The sequence below is a fragment of the Monodon monoceros genome, unplaced genomic scaffold (genome assembly GCF_005190385.1).
Source record: "Monodon monoceros isolate NGI ecotype Baffin Bay Population unplaced genomic scaffold, NGI_Narwhal_1 Super_Scaffold_16, whole genome shotgun sequence".
NCBI classification, from domain to species: Eukaryota; Metazoa; Chordata; class Mammalia; order Artiodactyla; family Monodontidae; genus Monodon; species Monodon monoceros.
The window spans coordinates 9,839,574-9,861,883 of NW_021703772.1; the positions used below are offsets into that span (position 1 = coordinate 9,839,574).

The 22,310-nt window shown below is 42.3% G+C and overlaps 1 protein-coding gene across 1 annotated transcript in view; it reads left to right on the plus strand.

Annotated features, from left to right (window-relative positions):
- DNER (delta/notch like EGF repeat containing) overlaps positions 1-22,310 on the plus strand; it is a 324,742-nt gene that overhangs the window by 188,793 nt on the left and 113,639 nt on the right. The window contains exon 6 of the mRNA XM_029225741.1: positions 12,199-12,352. Within this exon, the coding sequence (XP_029081574.1) occupies positions 12,199-12,352 (154 nt within the window). The remainder of the gene's footprint in view (positions 1-12,198; positions 12,353-22,310) is intronic.

Below are 22,310 nucleotides of genomic sequence, written 5' to 3' on the forward strand. Positions count from 1 at the left end.
GAGGGGTGCAGTTGGCCACAGAAATGGGCCATCAGCTGTTTGTTTTACTTCTTACCCATTGTTTCCAAGCGCTGCTTAGCTAAATGTATTTTTAATTTTGTGGTTAAAAAACAAATGTGTTGGCAAATACCAATTTTAGCCAGAAATACTCATGAGTGTATAATTGTTGGCCAAGAGGAACCCTGATAAGAGGGTCTTCTAAAAAATAGCAAAACCATAGTTACCAGCCAGCAGTAGTAGTAGGAGATACTTTTTTTTTTTTTAATTATGAGGGTTTTTAACTTTTGAACTGAAATTTTTAAAAAATGCTTTAAAAAATAAAAGTATAGCTAGACATTGGTACAATTTAGTTGCCTATTGTGGTGGACAGAATACGGTGGGCTAGGAGTGTAAACTTAGTGTAAGATTCAAGGATATCTAGGGAGGTCCCTTCATCCCAAATTTCCTTGACACACCAGCCTGGCGGGGATGCCCAGAATCCTGGTGTTTGAGCTTAATTCCTTGTAATAAAGGCATGATTTCCTATTTAAATGCAAATGTCCCTAAAATGGTATCACATTAAGGTATTATCTGTCATTAAAACTGGAATAACTTAGCTTAGTCAGGGGTTGATTTTAGTAGGAGAGAGAAGAGTAGGTAATTCTAGAATCCAGCTGGAGGAGCTGGGTCTGAGGGGGACCTGGGTTTGGGGAGGTGAGATTTGTCAGATTGGTCAGCAAATCAGAGTCTTGTGTTTGGTTTTCAGTTCTTCCTAAGTTTAGAAACAGGGGAGGCTGGTGGCATTTGAGCCATACTTCTGAGACAGATGTTATGCCAGATAAACAAAGCTAGTTTCATTTTAGAGGAGTCTGAGAAGCCTTAGAAGTGCTCATCCGATGCCGTAAATGACCTTGAGCCCCATTCTGTAGCTGAAGCCTATATATGCCGCTCTCAGAGAAGGCAGGAATTTGGGCTAGCTCATGGAATTTTTTTCCTTTCCAACACAAGCATTTAAAAATTATAATTAGAGAAAATTATTTGAGATTGGCTTCTCCGCTGGGCACTGTCCTGTATGACAGCACTGCTAGGTGTATCAGCCTTCCTCAAGCCTGTGCACATGAACCAGGAAGTGAGATTAAGGTTCTTTCCAGCACTTACATGAATCTGTCCTAGCCCAAGGATTTTCTGTGACATGGACATTTCATTACCACCCTCTGATGACGGCAGTCCTGAGGCTCTAGGGAATTAAGCATGCGATACCTTTCTTTTTCCAATAAAGAACCTAAACCTGATATCCTATTCTAAGAGTCATAAATGAATGAGAAAAGAAACTTCAAGCATCAAAATGGTTCAAATATAATATACTAACCAAGAAATTGTTGGAAGGATGATATGAGCAGTGTTGGTGTTCTTACATTAAAAATTTGTATGCAGATTTTCTCTCATTCAGAATTGGAGGATTAAATTATCACCTAAAAGAAATCGCTTCTTGAGAATATTATAGGTTAATAAAAACAGTTTGAAAGCAAGCAAGATTCACCTTGCCTGTGAACTTAGCTAATTCTTTTGCCATCCCTGAGTTTGATCGTTTGATGAGTTTCTTTTGGAAGTTGTTAGAATGATTCTTTTCCAATTATCCTGGAGAAACACATCTATTAGATATAACCTGCCTTTTGTTCAATGTTAAAATCATGAAAGCAGCAAACATTTAGTGAGATAAGATTTAATTAAAATGAATGATAGGGCCTTCCCACATCTGCTGGTGTCACTTCAATTTGTGTGAGTGTAAATTCAATAAAGGAAAACATCCATCAGGTCAGGGACTCTATATAAAGGAAATCATTCGCAATAAGATGGAAAGAGAGTTTTTTCCCATTCAATACTGAAGAAATAGTTTTAGTTAAATGCCACGGTGTGGTGTCAGGGATCATATAATCAAGACAGACCTCTTGGAATTTAGGCTATGATACCAATAACAATAAGAAGAGGAATCTTGATTCATGTGTATATTCTCATTTCAGTAGGAGAGCAAGGGGCTGAAGAATTGCATTCACCCTCCATAAGGAAGGCTGAACTGATCCTTTATACCAACTCTTCTGTGGTTTACTTTTTTGTCTATTTGCAGTCTCTCTCTTTGGGTTGGCTTTGTGACTACCCACAAAAGTACGTAAACTGTAAAATAACCTACTAAGAGGAAAATAGATCTGAAGACCAAAGCAAAGGAGAATTCTAGGTCCAAGAGGAAAGTAAACATAGGTTAAAGTTATAAATGTACAGAGGAAGGCTCACGTACTGGCTAAAGATAGGAATTGGGGATGAATGTTGGGTTAGCCTTGGCCCATGAACGTAATAGACCATGTATGTGAAGGAGCCCAAAGGGAATGAGGATAAACAGGAAACGGGGATGGAAGATGGAGGGAAGAAAGAAGAAAGAGAAACCACACACGAGAGAGATGTTCTGGGAGAGAAGCCATTGAATGAGTGTCCATCAGGTGGAGTTCTTCAGGTTTGTCTCCCCATTTTGGGGTCTAGAGTGTCACATGGTGACAGAGGTCTTGAGAACTCTATGGGTTATCCCCCAAAGAACAGAAACTGTCACTCAGGAATGATCTATGGATAGACCCAGAGCAATCAGAATGTTTGAACAGTCAGGGCAAGGGAGCTGGGGGCTTCTCTATAGGGATCAGGTGCTGTACCTTTTACCTGGATCAGGTGCAAGTGCACCTCCTGCCTGGTCTCCACGTCCATTTGAGCACTTCACCTTCCCTGTCTCCAGGATTTGTAAAGGGCCAGTGCAATCTGAGTGGGAAAAAAGAGATTGAGGGTTTTGATCTCACCCAAGCCTAATTTCTAGTCTCCACCTATATATCCCGGTCCCTGAATCTAGCTTGTGATTTGATTTGCTGATTTTCATCACCTGACTCAAAACAGGAACTGGGAAGAGGGACCAGTCAACCACTTAGTCCTTCTGTGTCACTGATGCAGTCATTTTATCTGTAAGTGACTGTGCTGAACCCCTTTGTTATTGGATAGGTGTTCTCGAATATCTGTTGTATCATTGTAGATCTTACAACAGTTAAAATTTTAAAGCCAACAACATAAATAAAAGAATCTCTGGTTATAGCACATCTCCTTTCATTTTCTCCTATTATTACCTGAGGTCCAATAGGAAACAAAGTCATAAATAATGTAAATTTCTTGCCCAAGGTCAAAGAGACGGAAGAGCTAGGAATAGGATCTCAACAGGCAATGTAGTATTTTTTTCTTACTAAGCTACATGGTTGTCCATGGTTCACTTTGACCGTAGTTTCTTTTACATAAAGGGGAGATCCTGGAATCAGATTTCCTGGGTTCACTTTTTTTTTTTTTTTTGCGGTACGCGGGCCTCTCACTGCGGTGGCCTCTCCCGTTGCGGAGCACAGGCTCCAGACGCGCAGGCTCAGCGGCCATGGCTCACGGGCCCAGCCGCTCCGCGGCATGTGGGATCCTCCCGGACCGGGGCACGAACCCGTGTCCCCTGCATCGGCAGGTGGACTCTCAACCACTGCGCCACCAGGGAAGCCCGACATCCATTTCTTTAAAAGTCAAATATTACTTTTGTTAGTGGATTAGGATGTTGCAGCAAATAAATACACAGATGTGAGCGAACTGGAGATCGAGGCTGATTACCTGGAAATCTTATGCCTAATTCCAGCCACACTCAGAGTGCTGAGAAGTTGTTAAGTTGCATGGATAAGGTTGGAAACTGCTTGTGAACATCTTCATTCCTCCAATCCATACATCCAATTTTAGAAAGAAAGTTTTTATAAAATTTCCTGAAAGACATTTACTTTCTTCACCCTTGAGCAATCAAGTAAACTACAAAGTCTTTTGGAAGGAAAGAGTATGGCTGTCTCATTCATTATTGTTTCTATCATTTAGAATTTAATGTTTAAGCCAAAGAAACGAGTTCTAGGAATTCATGAATGTCACGCCTTGCATCCAATGTTTAGATGATCTGCATGTTTCTAAGCTTGCTTGAAAAAAAATAAGCTACTACATTTGAAATTAATGAACCCAAATAGAAGAGCAATAGCATATCTAAGACTAATGGGAAAATAAGATTATGAGCTATAAGCAATGAGAGTATGTTGTTTAAATTAAATGTGAGTAATAGACCAGTGAGGCCCAGCCAATGGACAAGAATTTTAAAAATGTAATTCATAACGAATTTTCCTTTGAGATGGCACACTGTGTTCCCAACAAGAGGCAACAGTTTGTCTCTGTGGCTGGGCTCCAGGTGTTCTTGTGTGGCCTGGGCTCAGGAAAAGGCATTTATAAGGACTTTTACATCATAAATAGAATTCCCAGATAGTCTCTTAAGTTTTATGTTAAAATAATCCTTTCTGTCTCTTGAAATACTAAATCTGGATTTAGTAAAAGGCTGAATTCTACGTGTCTAAGAGAACTTGCTAGACTGATCTTCTGACCCTTTAGTTACAGGCCACCTGTGTTTAATGAAATAAAAATGTGCGCTATGGTCACTGCTTTTTATCAAGGTTTTAGTGTTTGTCAACCATGTGATTTCAGACCTGAATGACCACCTGCTGTGGTCCCTAGAGCTGGAATAATAAGCTCTTGGCTTAGAACGACGAGGATGAGGCTTCTGTGGCCTCCATCTCCACAGATTCAAGGTCAGTGCAGTTGGCATGATGGGACAGCTCAGGTTAGAATCTGACTAATGCTTCATTGTTTCATGAGTTAGACAGGATTCATTGCCTTCCTTCCCTGAAGTCCTCTTAGAGCAGTATAAGCACTCTGTCAGGGGGCTACAGAAAGCCCTTACTGGGGGGATCATCTTCACGGACAATTGCCGCTCCGTTAACTGGGAGCAAAAAGATTCCAGAGCTTTGCAACGGTAGGAAACAGACTCTACTTCTTGACCCTGCCGTGTGTGGACTCCTAGTTTAGAGAGGTCTTCCGAATGTTTCCCCGTAGGCTCTGTAAGCAGGAATTCTCTCCCAGCTGTGGCCTGGGCTGGCTGTGCCCTGCTCATGACCCTGGCATGCTGGGCAAGCTGAGAGGTGGCCACGCCTTCCTTTGGCCTAGGAATGGTTGAGCCTTCTCTTCAAGAAAACTGCACTGTTCAGAGGGGAATATGCTCAGTTATGTGATTCATATTGTCCACAGCAGAAGACACGTCAGTCCCTTAGGGCAAGCAGAGCTTTTCCTGGCACTCGGATGTGAAATGAATTTCTGGAGTGGGACTTCATGTACGGGGACGCGGTGATGTGCACACAATGTTCTCCACAACGTCCCTGCGGTAAATGCAATAGTACATCCCGCAGGGAGGAGCTGGACACAGGATGCTGAAATGTGATTCTAATGTTTCAAAGTTTTATCTTTCCTTTCCTGGGATTTAGCCAGACTCTTAAAATAAAAACAGCGAATTTTTTATTATGGGAAATTTCTACATGCATAAAAGTAGAGAGAGTCATTTGGCAAACTCTCAAGTCTGCATCGCCTAGCTTCAGCAATTATCGACTCATTAGCTAGAGTTTTGACCTTGCAGATGTTCAGACATTTAACTATGAATCGCCCAGATGTTGTTTGGAATCAGGCTGATCCATGACGGAAGTTGAAGTTGGCTTTGAGGGTCTGTTAGGTGGGAGTGGCTTAAATCATCTCCTTTCCATTTTCAGAGGTTTTGGTTTGGAATTGTCCTCCTAATCCTTGTTCCAGCATCCCCTTTAGCATGAAGATGTGGATGAAGAATGTATAAGTGGCTCTGATTCTAATAAATCACAAGATCATCAGAGATAGACAGGGAAGTAGGAGAAGAGGACCCTTACCCTGCACAGAACTCTCATGCAGGTCTTACCTTTAAGGAGCAGACTGTAAAGTCAGCTTTATTCAGTGAACACTCAAATGTCTATTATGTATGCAGACATCAAGGACCTCCAATTCTGGTGAAGAATCGCCCAAAGTTTCCAAGTCTGTCCATGAGTGATTAGGCACTTTATGTACAAGAGATGCATTCAACCCCCAGGAAGGAGGTTTTTACTCTATTTTGACACATTATTTGAATAGAGTTGGTATTTTTCTTAAGGCTGAAGGAAATTAGGATCAGTGAACCCAAAGAACAGTCAAGATGCTGGTAGGGAAGACAGCCAGACAGCAAGGGAGGAGGTGGAAAAACTACAGATATCTGGAGCTGGAAATAAAATACTACTATCATTGGGGGTCATTTTAGAGTAAGGGTGAAGGACGTCCCCACATGGGTCTATGGTACCCGTAGATCATCACGGTGATGATAGGATGATATGCAGCTGTGAGTGGAAAAGGAATTGGATGATATTGTTTTAAGCCTTGACCTTACACTTGCCAACTGGGACACCTTAAACAATTTATCTGACCTCTCTGTTGAGTCTGTTCTCAACTCCTAAAATGGATCTGGGAATACCCACCTGACAGATGTGGTGAAGATTAAAGAGATAATTAGCAAGCTCTATAAACAATGAGCTTCAGTGTCTAGTTGGCTGAGTTTTTTATGTTCACTGATGTCACTGGGACACCAAAAAGAGATGTATATTTTCTGTATACTTTGTTTAAGGGAGAAAGTAAACAAGAATTGCTAAATTCTGACTCTGAAAGAGAAAAATAAAGCTCCTCAAAAAGCTTCTCTCTCTGGTCTTCCCTGGTGGCTCAGTGGTTAAGAGTCCTCCTGCCAATGCAGGGGACACGGGTTCAATCCCTGGTCCGGGAAGATCCCACATGCTGTGGAGCAGCTAAGCCCACATGCCACAACTACTGAGCCTGTGCTCTAGAGCCTGCAAGCCACAACTACTGAGCCCGTGTGCCACAACTACTGAAGCCTGCGTGCATAGAGCCTGGGCTCTGCAACGAGAGAATCCACCGCAGTGAGAAGCTCGCACGCTGCAACGAAGAGTAGCCCTCACTTGCCGCAACTAGAGTAAAGCCCGCGCACAGCAACGAAGACCCAGCACAGCCAAAAAACAACAACAAAAAACCCTTCTGTCTCTGGGATGATTTGTTCATGACAAGTAGGCTTTACTGAGAGGTGAAAATTGCAGAGGATGAGACAGAAAAAGTAAGCTGGGACCAGGTTGCCAATGACCTGTGTGCCATGCGGGGGAATTTAGATTTATTTGTTCAGAAATTTGGCTCTTTATTTTGTAAAGTATTGAAATATAAAAATACAAGAAAATAAGTTAGAGTCAGAGAAAATATAAATTAAAAAGTGATATCCTAGTTGGAAAGCGGAAACAGTCATATAGGTCACAGAGCCCTAGAGTGTTGTTAAAACTGAACTTCTAGTAGACTCTGAGTGTATGGCAGCCAAGTCAAAAAGGAAAAGAAAATGAGCAGTCACATAATCTCCATCATTCATGAGGACAAAACATCAGTTCTTATGACTAGCAACACTTTTAAATGAGTGAATTTTCTTGGGAAGGAATTTATAAATGAGGTAGAAAATGATGTATGGCATATACGCTCTTGCCAACGTCCTCATGGTAAACGCAGTAGTAGATTTTAAAGGGATGTTTCTTACAGGACCTTTCTCTTCCCCTTCCCTACTTAATTTTCCCCACAGCATTTATCACCGAATTTATTATTAATCATTTCGTTTGTCAGTCACTCCCACTAGAATATAATCTCCACGAGAGAGTCTTGTTCACTTTTGCGTCCCCAGAACAGTGCCTGGCTCTTCCTAAGTGCTCAATATATATGGGTGAATAAGTGAACGCAGGTATGACTGCAATTTTTTTAAGCTAGAACTTTTCAAAGTAAGCTTCCTACCGCTGTGTGAGAAAGTTTCATTACTGTACGAATGGAATATTTGACTTCAAGCTATTGAGAAAAACAGATTCTGCATTGGGTTTTTTTTTTTTTTTTCGGTTTTTTTTTTTTTTTCTGCATTGGTTTTTAAAATTAATCTCTGAGGGTCATTTTTCATTTTACTTGAAAAAATATTTTTACCTATAAATATATAATAATTTTGCAAGGAAGTCCCTCTCTGTAACTTAGCTATGCTACTAATTTTAACTAAGCCCATTTTGTCTCTTATGCCAGTTAACTCAGTTGGGCATAGGTTACTGTTATCATAGTCAGTGGGTTAAACTCAAGGTTGATAGAATAGTTTATACATCAGTGATCAAACACAGTTTTTTTGTTGTTTTTACAATAAATACACTAAAAACATAGTTTCCTAATAAATATTTATGGCCCCTTACAAGTCAAAGTCTTGAAGCTATTTAAAAATCCTTTTAATATTATAGGAAAGCTCTTCATTCTTAGAAAGTAGACTTTGGAAGAAATCTAACTCTATGGACAGCATGACACATAATACGCAAAGATTTAACTAAAATTTTATGGTCCAGAGTATGTAAACATTTGTTAATCTTCTTCCTCATTCATCAGTCAAAGTTTTAGAATCAATTCAGTTCTTTGCTTGGTCAAAAGCAATTGTTTCAACATTTTCTTAAGGTTTCTTTCAAGCTTCCTTCTTAAAACAAAATGCGCGGCTTTCGTTTTATCTTTCAATTCATTCAACTACACTTCAATTTAAAAAGAAAGTATATATATATATATATATATATATATAAATTCAATCAATGCTAACTGAAAGACATTTGATTTGGGGCGTTTAATAATTTATTTTCACAAGTAACATATTTTCCATGGAACTTGCCAGATGAATTATATGCAAAATGTATCCCCCAAATGACCAGAGAAATTTATCTGAAAAATGGAATGACTGGATACAAACCAAGTAATTTTTAGTGGACAGCTGCCAAAAATAGTCACATGGAGTAATTTATTATGATGCTGAGGCCCGGTTTGGAATTGTGCCTGCTGGGTATGCACAGCTTTTACATTCAAAGGCGATCACAGCTCTACAGATGCACAAGGGGCTCCAGACAGCCTCTTGCAAATATCAACGTTGTGCACTGTTGTCCATTTGAGCAAGGACAAGATTTTCCTTAGAAGAGAGATCGATTTTTTAATTTTTATTTATTCATTGAAGTATAGTTGAGTTACAATGTTGTGTTCTGGTGTACAGCAGTGATTCAGTTATACATATATGTATATGAATATTTTTTTTCATATTCTTTTCCATTATGGTTTATTATAAGACATTGAATATACTTCCCTGTGCTATACAGTAGGCCCTTGTTTATATATAGTAGTTTGTATCTGCTAATCTCAAACTCCTAATTTATCCCTTCCCCACCCCCTTTTCCCTTTGGTGACCATAAGTTTGTTTTCTATGTCTGTGAGTCTGTTTCTGTTTGGTAAATAAGTTTGCTTGTATCATATTTTAGATTTCACATATAAGTGATATCATATGGTAGTTGTCTTTCTTCTTCTGACTTACTTCACTCAGGATGACAATCTCTAGGTCCATCCATGTTGCCGCAATGACATTATTTTGTTCTTTTTTATGGCTGAGTAATTTTCCATTGTATATATGTACCACATCTTCTTTATTCATCTGTTGATGGACATTTAAGTTGCTTCCATGTCTTGGCTATTGTAAATAGTGCTGCCCTGAACATTGGGGTGCGTTATCTTTTAAAATTAGAGTTTTCTACAGATACATGCCCAGGAATGGGATTGCTGGATCCTATGGCAACTCTATTTTTAGTTTTTTGAGGAACCTCCATACTGTTTTCCATAGTGGCTGCACCAATGTACATCCCCACCAACAGCGTAGGAGGGTTTCCTTTTCTCCACATCCTCTCCAGCATTTGTTATTTGTAGACTTTTTAATGATGGCCATTCTGACCAGAGCAATATAATACCTCACTGTAGCTTTGATTTGCGTTTCTCTAGTAATTAGCGATGTTGAGCGTCCTTTCATTTGCCTACTGGCCACCTGTACGTCTTCTTTGAAGCATCTATTTGGGTAGAAGACAGAAAAGGAGTTTCCTAATTACAAGGCTGCCTTTCTAATAGTCCTTAATGAGCTTTTCCCAGCTTTCAACTGCAAAGTCTATACAAACACACAAAAGGGGAAAAAACGCACAGCATCAAGAAAAAAACAGATAAGAAGTCAACTATTGCTAGAATGCAGAGGGAACTTCCGTTTGCCACAAGGAGGTATGAGATGATAGAAACAGAAGGCAGAAAATTTACCTCTAACTTAAGCAGAAAAAGCCATTGCTTTTATTCCAGTTGTTCTAGTTTCTAAGATATAATTGATGAGTGTGTCCTTAAGCTAAAGAGGACTTGATTATGCAGTTTATAAGGACGTGTCCTATTCCCTTAACAACAACTACAACTTCAACTAACAAAAGAAAGACACCTACATAAAATCTGGCCCTTTTGGTTGAGCTAAATATCATGTTTGACTGTCTGGCTTCTTGGTTGGTTGCTGAGGTCAGAGTTCCATCCACTCCTGGTTTAGTCGCTTGTGACAAGGGGCATCCTCTTATGGTGTAAACTATGATCTCACCATGCAAGGGACAGCTTTTCTTAGAAAAGGAGTCTGTGGGTTAGGGCAAGTTAGATGGAAGCCATAGAAATATAACTACAAACAGAATGCAGCCATAAAACAATTTTACCTAATGACCTCTGTGGGTTTTCCTTCCAGGAATGTAAGGAGTCAATAGTAGGGAATTTAAACATTCAATTCACATACTGATAGGTTAGAGATAGAAAAGATACTTTTTAAAAATAGAAGCTAAAATGGCATTTGATAAAATTTGATCATTGTTCCAAGCATTCTACTTAGTGATCAATTCTACAAACCTCCCTTTGAAATCAAAATTATTCTGGATGTGCCACCAATGTAACCATGAGGACTAGAGAAGAGAAGGTGACATTATCATGATTTGCAATTGATGTTCCCTTTGTGTTTTGCGGGGGGGCTTGTTTTATCCGAAAAACTCAAGAGAATCAACTAAAACCTCTGACCTGTAATGAGAGCCCAGGGTGATGACAGGTAACATAACGTTATCACTTTACATGTCAGTAATAATCGCTAGCAAGTATCATGGGTATTACAAGAAAGAGGTGAGGAAAGGATCTCATTAGCAATAGCTACAAAGAAATCTAAATATTCAGGAGTAAATTAATCAAGAAATGGACAAGAAGTATAAAACTTGATTAAGAGACAAAAAAAATTAAAGAGAAGAAGACAACCCTTTTGTTTTTTAAGAGAAAAGATGTTATGTAGTGCTTGGTGGGGGCGGGTGGGTACAGGGTGGGATCCTGAGTTAACAATACCTGGAGGAGCCCAGAGAGTCTCTGTAAGATCAAGGGCAGGGGGCTGGGTCCCCCACCGCCTCAGAGGGAGGGAGGTAGGCAGGGCTGGGAGAGGCTGTGGGCGGGGCTTTGAAACACCTGCCTGATGTGTGGGGCTTGGGGAGAGCTGGGAAGGGTGCTTTGGTCTGTTTTGTTTTTAATTTTTTTATGCAGTAAGTTTTATTTATGCCATTCTCCTTTGCTTCCTCCTCTCCATTCTTCATGAGAATCTGCAGTCACATCTACACAAGGCTTTGGAGCCGGATCTGTGTTTTTTTTAGATGCATCACCACCCTCAGGCCAGCATTAGGAAGAGAGCAGGAAGGCTCAGTTTTATTTGGATTTTACAACGGCCTCAGAAATGAAGCTTCCAGTCAAATGCAGTTCTCTGGGTCTGCGTTATGGTCTTTTACTAGTATAACAAACCAAACAAAACGGTCCTTTTTATTTTCCCTTACACTCAGGTCATCTGCGTGGCTGCACATTGAGCCTCATTTACAGAGTGGTTTGGTAAATTCTCTCAGTGATCTGGAAGGGTGGGCCCCGTGCCACATTTCATGATGCTTTTGTCGCAGGCACTGTCTATGCTGAAGGATTTCATTTGGAGTGACATCTAATTTAATGACTGTAGCTCAATATATCTGCTCTGGCATAATTCTCATTTCCATGTCAGGTCAACAAAACTTTATTTTTTGCTTAAAATAATTATTCTTTCCATTTATGGTTTAGGAAGGTTGAAAACCATTGCGATACGTATCAATAGAAAACATGTTTGAAATTAAACCGTAAAGAAATAGACTGTTTTTTAAAGCTGTGATTTTAATCAGATCATGATATAAGTGATACGATTAAAATACTTAGTGTTGGTATAATTATAAAAATAAGTGGTACGTTTGAACTTTGAGTTTCACGGTCAGCGCACACATTTTAGGGGACTCAAGTAACATACACCATATGTTTGTGTTTTAGGCAACTTTTTCGTGTAACTGTGATGATCAGTACACGGGTACTTTCTGTGAAGAATTTGACGCCTGCCAGAGGAAACCCTGCCAGAACAATGCAAGCTGTGTTGATGCGAATGAAAAGCAAGATGGGGGCAACTTTACCTGTGTTTGCCTTGCTGGTAAGGTTTCCACAGTTCATAGTTGCTATGTGTCTCTCTGTAGAATAGACACTTATTAATTAAGGATGGTTAAGCATACATCGTTGGACAGGTGACTTTAAGGTCTCATTTGGTTCCATCAGCCCATGCTGGTGGGAATGGAGGAAGGAAGTTCCTGTGGGGATAAACATCATGTTCTTTGTTCTGACGTTAGGGTGCTTCTGTCTTAGCATTCCACCATTTTTGTTCTGGACTAATGATATTCCTGGTCAAATAGAGGCCTGGATGTTTCAAAGACAATTCTGCAAATATGTACTGAGTGTGGGCTGGCGCTGTGCTGAGTGATTATGCTAAGTAACTTAAGAAGAATTTAGGCTAAACTATGCAGGGTGTTAGGTAATGCCACCCAGTCCTCTCATTTGTGTTCATTTCCTTGTGTTCATGTGTGTTCATTATTCCAAGTTCTTGGAACACCATCCTGCACAATGGGGCAAGTCTTTAATATTCCTTGGTTAGTATGTGGGATTCATTGATCTTACATGAGACTTTCAGATCCTCGGAGCACAAAGGGTGCCTCTTAGGAGAGGGCAGAGGACAACAGACTTCTGTGCTCTGGCAGTCATCTTATTGACTTACTGCTCAGCCAACTCGGTTATAAACCCTCAAGGAGCAGGAACGGCGTTTTATTGGTGAACATTTTGGTACAGCTGTTTTGATGCAGCTTAAAAGCAAACACCAAATTACTCCTTTTTTATTATCAATATCATGGAAAGCTGACATCATCTTTCTTTTTCCATCTCAGCCTGTTGCCAACGTCTGCCACTGGGCAGGGATCCAGGGTGATGTAGGAGCTGGGGATGGAGTGAAGTGGGAGTCGGGGTGATTAAGTGCTCATTGTAAGAAGCAAGGCCCATCCATGCAGAAATTCATAAACAAAAAAGTGAAAGCCCTTCACTCATCTATCCCAGCTCAAACTCTATAAGGGTAGGTTAATAGTTTGATGTATTTTTTCCAGACCAGTGTGTGTGTGTGTGTGTGTGTGTGTGTGTGTGTGTGTGTGTGTGTGTTTCCCTTGCAGATCAGATGATTAAGTATTTTTCTATATATTTAAAAAAAGTGATTATAGTATACACATGGCTCTACAACTTACTTTTTTCAGTGTATATTTACCAGTAGATCATACATATCTTTCCGTGTCAGTACATATGGGGCTACCTTATTCATTTTAACAATTTCGTAGCACACCTCCTAAATTTGTATCTCCAGGTGAGACTACTGCCTACTTGCCATCTCCATTCAGATGTTCCAGGCCACCTTAAGCCCAGTCATTCCCAAACTGAGTTCATCACATCCCCAGCTCCACACAGCTCAGCTTCTGGTGTTCCATCTATTTCTACAAGCCAGACATCTACAGGTCACCCTAAGTGACCCCCACCCTCTGTCCTTTCTGCCTCCAAGTGTTCTCCATCTTACCACCAAAAGACTTGGCAAATCCCCCCCCTCCTCTGCAGCCCCACTGCCACTGCTCCCAGGCTAGCTGCCTTTGCCCCTTGTCTGTGTAACTGAGATAACCTCTCACTCTTTCTCTGTCTCCTCTCGACCGTGCTGTGCCCTGGAGCCAGAGTGATCACGCCAAAGTGGGCCCTGGCTTTCGTTATGTCAGTGCCCCCAGACTGTCCATTCTCCTCAGTGATGATTTTCCAGTGCCGATCTGATGTAGTTGCTTTCCCATTTAATCCCCTTCTTCCCATCGCTCTTGAGATAAAGACCAGAATCCTCATCCTCTTTCTCCTCCGTGATCTGTCTCTCACTCACCTTTCCAGCCCCATCTCACCCCACTGCTCACCTTGCTCCGGGACCAGCTACCTTGGCCTTTCATCTCCCTGCCTGCATGAGCTGCTGCAGGACCACCTCCCCGTCTCTGTGCCCGGACAGCTCTGTCTGCTGCCTCCCTTTTGCCTGGTTTCTATTTTGGACCTTGTTAAATGCCCCCCTTTCCTTGGGAGGTCTCAGCTGAATTCTTCAGTCTAGGTCTCCTTCCCTTTTCCTCTTTCATAGCTGGGCGTTCCTTTCCTTCACAGCCCTCATCTGTTTGCGGTGGATGTGTACACGTGTGATTCTTTGATTCCTGCCTGTCTTCCCCCCCAGAGTCAACCCTGTGAGAGCAGGACCTGAATCAGTTCCGTTCACCATTGTGTCGCACCGTGTCTGATGAACCTGGGACGCTCAGACAATGTGCTGATGAGATGGATTAATGAACGAGTATGAACGTGGCCTGATGTTTTAAACCACTCCTCTATTGATGGGTCTTTAAGAGAGTTTCAGTTTTATTTCTCTCTTACAAGTGATGCTAGGACGAATAAAGATCCTTCTATAAATAGTCTCAATCAGGGCTGGTAGGTGGAGCTTGTCACTGTTTGGACTGAAATGATTTGTTTGATATTTTATTCAGGTCTGTTCTCAGAGGAGATTTCTCTATTTTTAAAGGAACTCAGGTGCATAGAATTGGAATGACCATAATGCTTGGTTCGTGATACTCTCTCATCTTGTCCATAGCGTGCTTTTCTATATTTACTTAGCTATTTTAATATGCAGTAATCACTGGTGGAGCCACCACCAAAACCGGAAGTTCAACCTGATGACTAACCATATAGTCTCCTCATCAGCCCATCCCTCGGTCTCCCTTCCCCATCCAGAGCCAACAGTCACCCTGAATCTTGAGTTGATCCGTCCTTTGTTTTCCTCTTTATATGATCTTAGTATTTACATGGTTTTGTTTGTTTGTTTGTTTTGTTATTTTGCGGTACGCGGGCCTCTCACTGCTGTGGCCTCTCCCGTTGCGGAGCACAGGCTCCGGACGCGCAGGCTCAGCGGCCATGGCTCACGGGCCCAGCCGCTCCGCGGCATGTGGGATCCTCCCGGACCGGGGCACGAACCCGTGTCCCCTGCGTCGGCAGGCGGACTCTCAACCACTGCGCCACCAGGGAAGCCCCATTTTATGTCCTCTTTAAGAAAATATTTTCCTTCCTAAAGATCTAAAAGATATTCAAGTATATTTTCTACCAGGCATTTAAAATTTTTTGATTTTCAGCAAAGTATTTAATTAATATGAATTTGATTTTTGTATCTATGGTTTGAAATTGGGATAGTTTATCTTTTACTCTAACTTTATTTTTCTTCTTCAGAGATACTCCATTTCTATAAGTACATCGTATATGAAACCTTTACACTGTGCCCCCTTCTCTAGAAAGCTGCTGATAGAATTTGGAATGACTGGATACTTCATACATTTTTAACTGTGCTTACTCTTATTTTAGGCATTTCTGCACTGTCCGTGTTTAACCATCGATTTGAAATTTCCAGAAGCAGTGTAAATTATTTTTTGCTTATTAGTGGGGAGAAGAATTTCACCTCTATCATCTGAGATGATTTAATATCCTCCACGTGGATAGCACCTCATGGCTTTTTCTGGGTGTTTCCAGGTGGCACATATAGACATACAGCATTCTCCTTGGTTCTTCTAATAACAACAATAACAATAGAAATAGTACTTTGGCTTTCGGTTAGCTTCGGGAACAGAGAATTGCACTCTAAGAATTGGATTTTGATAATTAGACTCAGGGACAGTTTGGTGATTTCCAGTAAATTCATGAGAATGGTGCTGGAAGCTGAGATACGGCAAACAGGTCTTGATTTACAAAGGGATCATCTCTTATTTCTTCTATTAAAACAACAAAACTATAACACCACATTTGTAAGTTGCTATGGTTTTAATAAACGACTTTCTAACAGTTGTTCTTCAATTTCCTGAATATTACAGGTTTAAATCTATCAGTTTTCATGAAATAACATACGGTTTCATTTCAGAGATACATACCTTTGTATACTGGTCACAGTTTAAACGACTGTACATAATCTCCGCTGACGTTTACATCACGCTGTTTTCTGGCTCTTGAATGGCGTAGAGTTTGTATACAGTTTTGCATCTGTGAGGAAACCCTAGCGCATAAAAGAAATTCTTTCTTGTTTAACAGAAATGCAAAGCAGCTAGAGAACCACAGCAGCTAGTTAAAATCTTTTCTGCTCTCCTTGAATCTGTAGCTCTGTCTTCATCTCTCTCACCTTCTACTTTATCCAAAGGTGACCTCACATCGGCTGGGGTCTCTCAGCCATCCTGTTTCTATCAGGGTCTCTCTGACTTCCAGTAGCAACTTCACTGGCCTTTCCTGGAACTGGGGCTGTGGGATTCCTTCCCCCATAGCCTCCATTTTTCCTCATGCTCTAGGACATCCCAAGCAGAGGTAGAAGAGATCTAGGAAATCTGGTACCTAACTGTCTCTTTGCTCAGCTACCTCCTGACTTGTTCCCGCAGTTCTCTTAGGCTGGTTTCTACTTTATCAGTTCCCACGTCCTGTGGGAACAGCCCTTTTTTCCCCTTTTATAGAGCATCTAGCTCTATCTCTCCATCTGCTTTGTTTTTCTTCTTAACATTTTTTTTCTTTGGCCGCACTCCACAGCATGTGGGATCTTAGTTCCCAGACCAGGGATCGAACCCGCACCCCCTGCAGTGGAAGCCCAGGGTCCTAAACCACTGGACTGTCAGGGAAGTCCCTCTCCACCTGCTTTTTACTGTAGTACACACACACATGCACACAAACACACAGACGCGTGCACACGCTAATAGCTAGTGTTTATTCAGTGTAACCACGTGCCAGGGCTGTGCTGAGTGCTTTCCAAGGCTGCTCTTTAGAACAATCTCCTAGTTAAACACTCTTAATTATACCATTTTTGTAGATGAGAAATCTGAGGCACAGGGGATTTTGTAACTTGGCCAAGAATATTAGAGGGACGCTCGACTGTAGTCACACACCAATCCCCAAATCTCAGTGGCTTCCAAGCAAAGGTTAAGTTTCTGCTGTGTCATAGTTGGATGAAGGCACTTGGCCTCCAGGTGGTAACTCAGGGATCTGGAGGGTCTTGTGTGATGCTCTGAGACGAGTGCCTGGACGTGTCGTTATGTCACTTCCGCCACATGCCGCTTTGCCAGAATTTGGTCCCTTGGTCCCTAGAGGTTTTGCCTGGGAAGAGGAGTCGGTGTGGCGAACATTCTCATGGTCTCCGCCGTGCCAGGTGCACGTGCCCATAACTGTTGGGACTGAGGTTTGAACCCAGGTTCTCTGCTGGGCTCCCAAGCCCATGTTCTTGGTCATTTTATTACACTCTTTTCCTGTGTGTGTAGCTGCACTGCGAGCTGAGGACTCTCCTGGTACAAACATGTGATTCAAAACCATGTCATGCTTTCAACTTTCTCATATCAAACAGGACTCTCCTTAAGAGGAGAAATACTAGGCCATTTTGCCCCAAAGCGGGGACTGGATGCTTGAAAAGAGGCGTTTTCTATTTAGTTGAGTTCTGAATGTCCTTGAAAAGCTTATGTTTCCATAGGAAAACTACATTTCCTTTGTGAGAAAAACTGTTTCCAGGTTAATTAACATCAATTAATTGACCTCTGAAGCTCCAGATATGTGCATAAGAACTCTCTAGCAGTGGGAAGTATGCTTCCTGTTGAAAATTTATCACTGTGCTTTCATGTTTGCAAGTCTGATCATGAGACATGATCTTGTTTGATGAATGAATGAATTCAAGCCAGGTTCTTGTCACCAGAGAACAAAACTTCCACAAGTCTTCACAGAGACGTTGTCTTGATGCAACACTCATTTCTCTCGAGAAGAGAACGTTTCTTGGAGAGGAAAAATATTATTTTCAGCAAAGAAGCTTCTGCTCCAGATTTGCTAATATGTTGAGGTTTTGCTTTAATTTCTACGTCAAATGCCACTACAAAGAGGATTTTTGAGTCATCGGTAATCCGGAAATGTATGAATATGGTGTGTTGGATGTTGAGTGAATTAAGTAATAAACTCTCTGCTGTAGTTTCCATTTTGATTTTTACTACAATTTCTTGGAAGCAGGAGGTGACTTTTTTTTTAAATAGTAAAACACTGATGTGTCATATACATGTGTTGCACAATGTAAGATGAATTATAGATTATGGTCAATCTAATTTCTGTTTTGGGAGGAAATTTTTATCAAGGGTGATTGATAGTTTTCTTGAAATTTTTGGCAATACGTTCAAAAAGAAGGGGGTTGTCAGTAGCACCAAATACTGCGGGAGAATCTAAGAGGAGGTTATTGACTTTGGCGACAGGTTTGTCCAAACCATTGGTGGCCTCCTGTTTACACTGATGTGATAAGGGTGCCTCAAAAGCTTTGAGGTCTCCCTAAAAGACTTCATACGGGGACAGAAGCAAGGGAAGGTGGCTCGGAGTTACCAGACACACTGAAGGGCAACACCATATATGGAGATATAGTCATAGCCGCTCGGTTTTCACGTGGCCTAGAAGCTTCCCAAGCGACACTGGTTGGCAGTGACCAGGTGACCGGATACGGATGGGCAGGATGTGAGAATCAGTGAGTGGCAAATACAGACTGCTCTAAAGATAACGTTAGTGGCACATTTAGTGTGCAGAACAGAATTAGAAAGGTCTCTTTTATATATTTTTTTAAAAATTATAACACACAATTTAATAGCACAGGCTGTGGAGTCAGAATGCCCTGATCACAAGGATAAATCTCACACAGTTAGAACTTAAATGTGGGCTGTTTCCCATCACCCCACTATCATACTGTCCGGTTCAGAATGAACTTCCTGGAGACTCTGCTTGCTACCTGAGGTTACATGAGCCCCAAGTGCCAGAGTCAGAAGACCTGGTCCCATCTAGACCACTACCCGTCCCACTTGACCACAGCCTCTGGAGCCAGCAGTCTCAATCCTGCTTCCATCCTTACCGTTTTCTAGCTGGGCTCCTTAGGCAAGTTACACAACCTCTCTGGGCCTGCTTCTTTGACTTTGCAGGGACTTGGCAACAGCCCTCATCACGGCTGGTTATGAGTATTAAATGAGAAAACAAGCTCCAATTCTGTTGACACATGTCTCCAGTACTTAGCCATGGCACCTAGTAGGTGCTCAATAAAGATTTGTTGAATAAATGAATGAATAGAATAAGATGAAATTCTATCCGAGGCATCCAGATGTATATCGAGGACTGGATTCCCTTAACTCCCCTCTCTGCCTTCTCTCCCCAGGCTTCTCCCTGTAGCACACGTATTTTTTTTCCCTCCCACATCAGATTGGGGCTGGCCTGGGGCGGCACTGCTGTGTTACATGACTCTTTATTTCTCCATCCCCTGTCAGTGCCACGCCTTGTGCTTTGCTCACAGTGGACGTGGAATCTAACTTCTTTAATCAGGATTTATTTTATAAAAGCCTTCTAATTTCAAGAGTGTAATTTGTCCTCCAAGGAGCTATTACTTCTTCTGAAAAGAATAGCTGTGATGCGTGTTCAGAACCACCACTGCCAAAATATTATGTATCATACGAAGCACTTCTCAGCTTCAGAGCACTTCATTGTTCCAACTAATTGTTGATTTCAGCCTGTTTTTAAAACTCATCATTTCCGAGGTAAGGGGAGTGCAGCATGTGTTCCCATCCCAGTTTTACTCTTTTAAACACTGGGTGTGGCTCAAATCGGCATCAAGGTGCCTTTGAGCGTGAGTTAGAAATGGGTCAGCTCCTCCTGGAGGTGAATCCCGAGTAGAATTTGCAGAGTCCCTACACCCAGTCTCACTCAGCTAGAAGGGTGAGTCCAATGGCAGATGAGTGCAGGTTTGAAGAAGTGGGTTAGTTCAGTTTCAGAATGGAAGGAACCTTGGAACTGCCTCTGTACGTGAAGTGGCGGGGGCGGTAATGATGACTGCATGAGGGTGGAGGATGTGACCAAGGTCTATAAGCTCACGGGGAAAGTCAGGCTTCTTCATGCTGTGTCCATCTTTGGGTCAAAGTGTGTTTACTGCAACATTCTCATGATCTGTGAATTTTCCACTAGTTATGAGTAGAGCGGGAGGTATGGGCATCTCTGGCGGGCTGTGACTGCATGGACCGTGATGCAGAGAGAGTGCCAGTTGAGTCCAGGGGGCAAAACAGAACTGTAGTGTGGCCAGCCTTGGATCCAGTCTCTTCTACTTACGAACTGTGCAACCTTGAATTGCCCTCTGCACCTCTAAATGGGTTTCCTTATCTTTAAAGTAAGGGCTTGTTGTGAGGATCACTGATTCATTCAACAGTCACTTGTCAAGTGTCCACTATGTGCTGGGTATTTTCTAAATGCTAAGAACCCCACTGTGAAATAGCAAAGACCCTGTGTTCATAGAGGTGGTGTGTTAGTGAGGAGATGAGTCAACAGTATGCACGTGTGTGTTCTTTGGTGTGTGTGTGTGTGTGTGTGTGTGTGTGTGTGTGGCCAAGGGAACGCATCATGGTGATAGATGCTAGGAAGAGAAATAAAATACAGGAAAGAGATAAAGAACTGGGAGTATGACTGTAGACAGGGGGATTAGGTGAGGCCTGTTTGAAGGGGAAATGCTTGTGTTGAGACCTGACCAAAATGAATAAAATGAGCTTGTGAACAGTGTGAATGGCAGACGGAATAGCACATGCAGAGGTCCTGAGGCAGGAATATGCCAGGAGTGTGTGAAGGGCACAGAGCCTAAGAGAACCAGTGATGACGCTTGGCTGGGACCAGACCATGCGGGCAGGACAGGGATTTTATCCCGAGAGTGACAGGAAGCCATTGGAGGGTGTGAACTGGGGCGGGCCCTCTGATTTTCCTCTTGAAGGAGAATACACATAGGGAAGGAAAATTGGGAAACCAGTCAGGAGGCCATTTACCCTCCGGAAAAGAGAGAGTGCCGGCTTGAGCACCATGGTACTGGAAGTGGTGAGTTTGGGATTCAGGGTGTATTTGAAGGGATTGCTGATGACGCTTCTGGTGGACTGAATGTGAGGTGTGAGTGGCAGTGGGTAGTTGTGGATGATGCCAAAGCTTTTTTTAAAATAGCAGTTTTATTGAGATGTAATCCACATACCATCGAAACGCACAAGTCAATGGTCTTTAAAATATATTCACAGAGTTGTGTTAACTGTCACCACAGTCAATTTTAGAACATGTTCATCACCCTAACAGCAGCCCTTTCCCCTTGAGCTGGCACTCTGAACCTGCCACACACACACACACACACACACACACACACACACACACACACTGCAGCCTAGGTAACCACTGGTCTACTTTCTGTCTCTATAGATTTGCCTATGCTGGATATTTCATATAAGTTGAAAAATATGATATGTGGCCTTTTGTGACTGGCTTCTTTCCCGCAGCATCATGTTTTCAAGTTCATCCATGTCGAGCATGTGTCAGTATTTCACTCCTTTTTATGCCCGAATAATATTCCATTGCACGGAGACACCACATTTTGTTTATCCTTTATCCACTGATAGAATGTGGGTTGTTTCCGCCTTTTGGCTGCTGTGAATAACGCTGGGAACCCACCCTCTTATGCTCGTCCTTTTCCAAAGGACGAGCTTATGCTTCCAAATTTTTCAGTCTTCCTCTCGCTGCCATCCCCCCCTCTCTGTCCCCCATTTCCTTCCCAGCCTCCCGTCTGCAAGGGTTGGAGGTCTCAGTTAAAACCAGTCCCTCATGGGCTTCCCCGGCAGCCCAGTGGTTGGGACTTTGCCTTCCCATGCCGGGGTTTGTGCTCTGTGCCTGGTTGGGGAGCTGGGATCCCACATATCTCGCGGCCAAAAAACCTAGACATAAAACAGAAACAATATGGTAACCAATTCAATAAAGACTTTAAAATGGTCCACATCGGGCTTCCCTGGTGGCGCAGTGGTTGGGAGTCCGCCTGCCGATGCGGGGGACACGGGTTCGTGCCCCGGTCCGGGAGGGTCCCACATGCCGCGGAGCGGCTGGGCCCGTGGGCCATGGCCGCTGAGCCTGCGCGTCCGGAGCCTGTGCTCCGCAACGGGAGAGGCCACAACAGTGAGAGGCCCGCGTACCGCGAAGAAAAAAAAAAA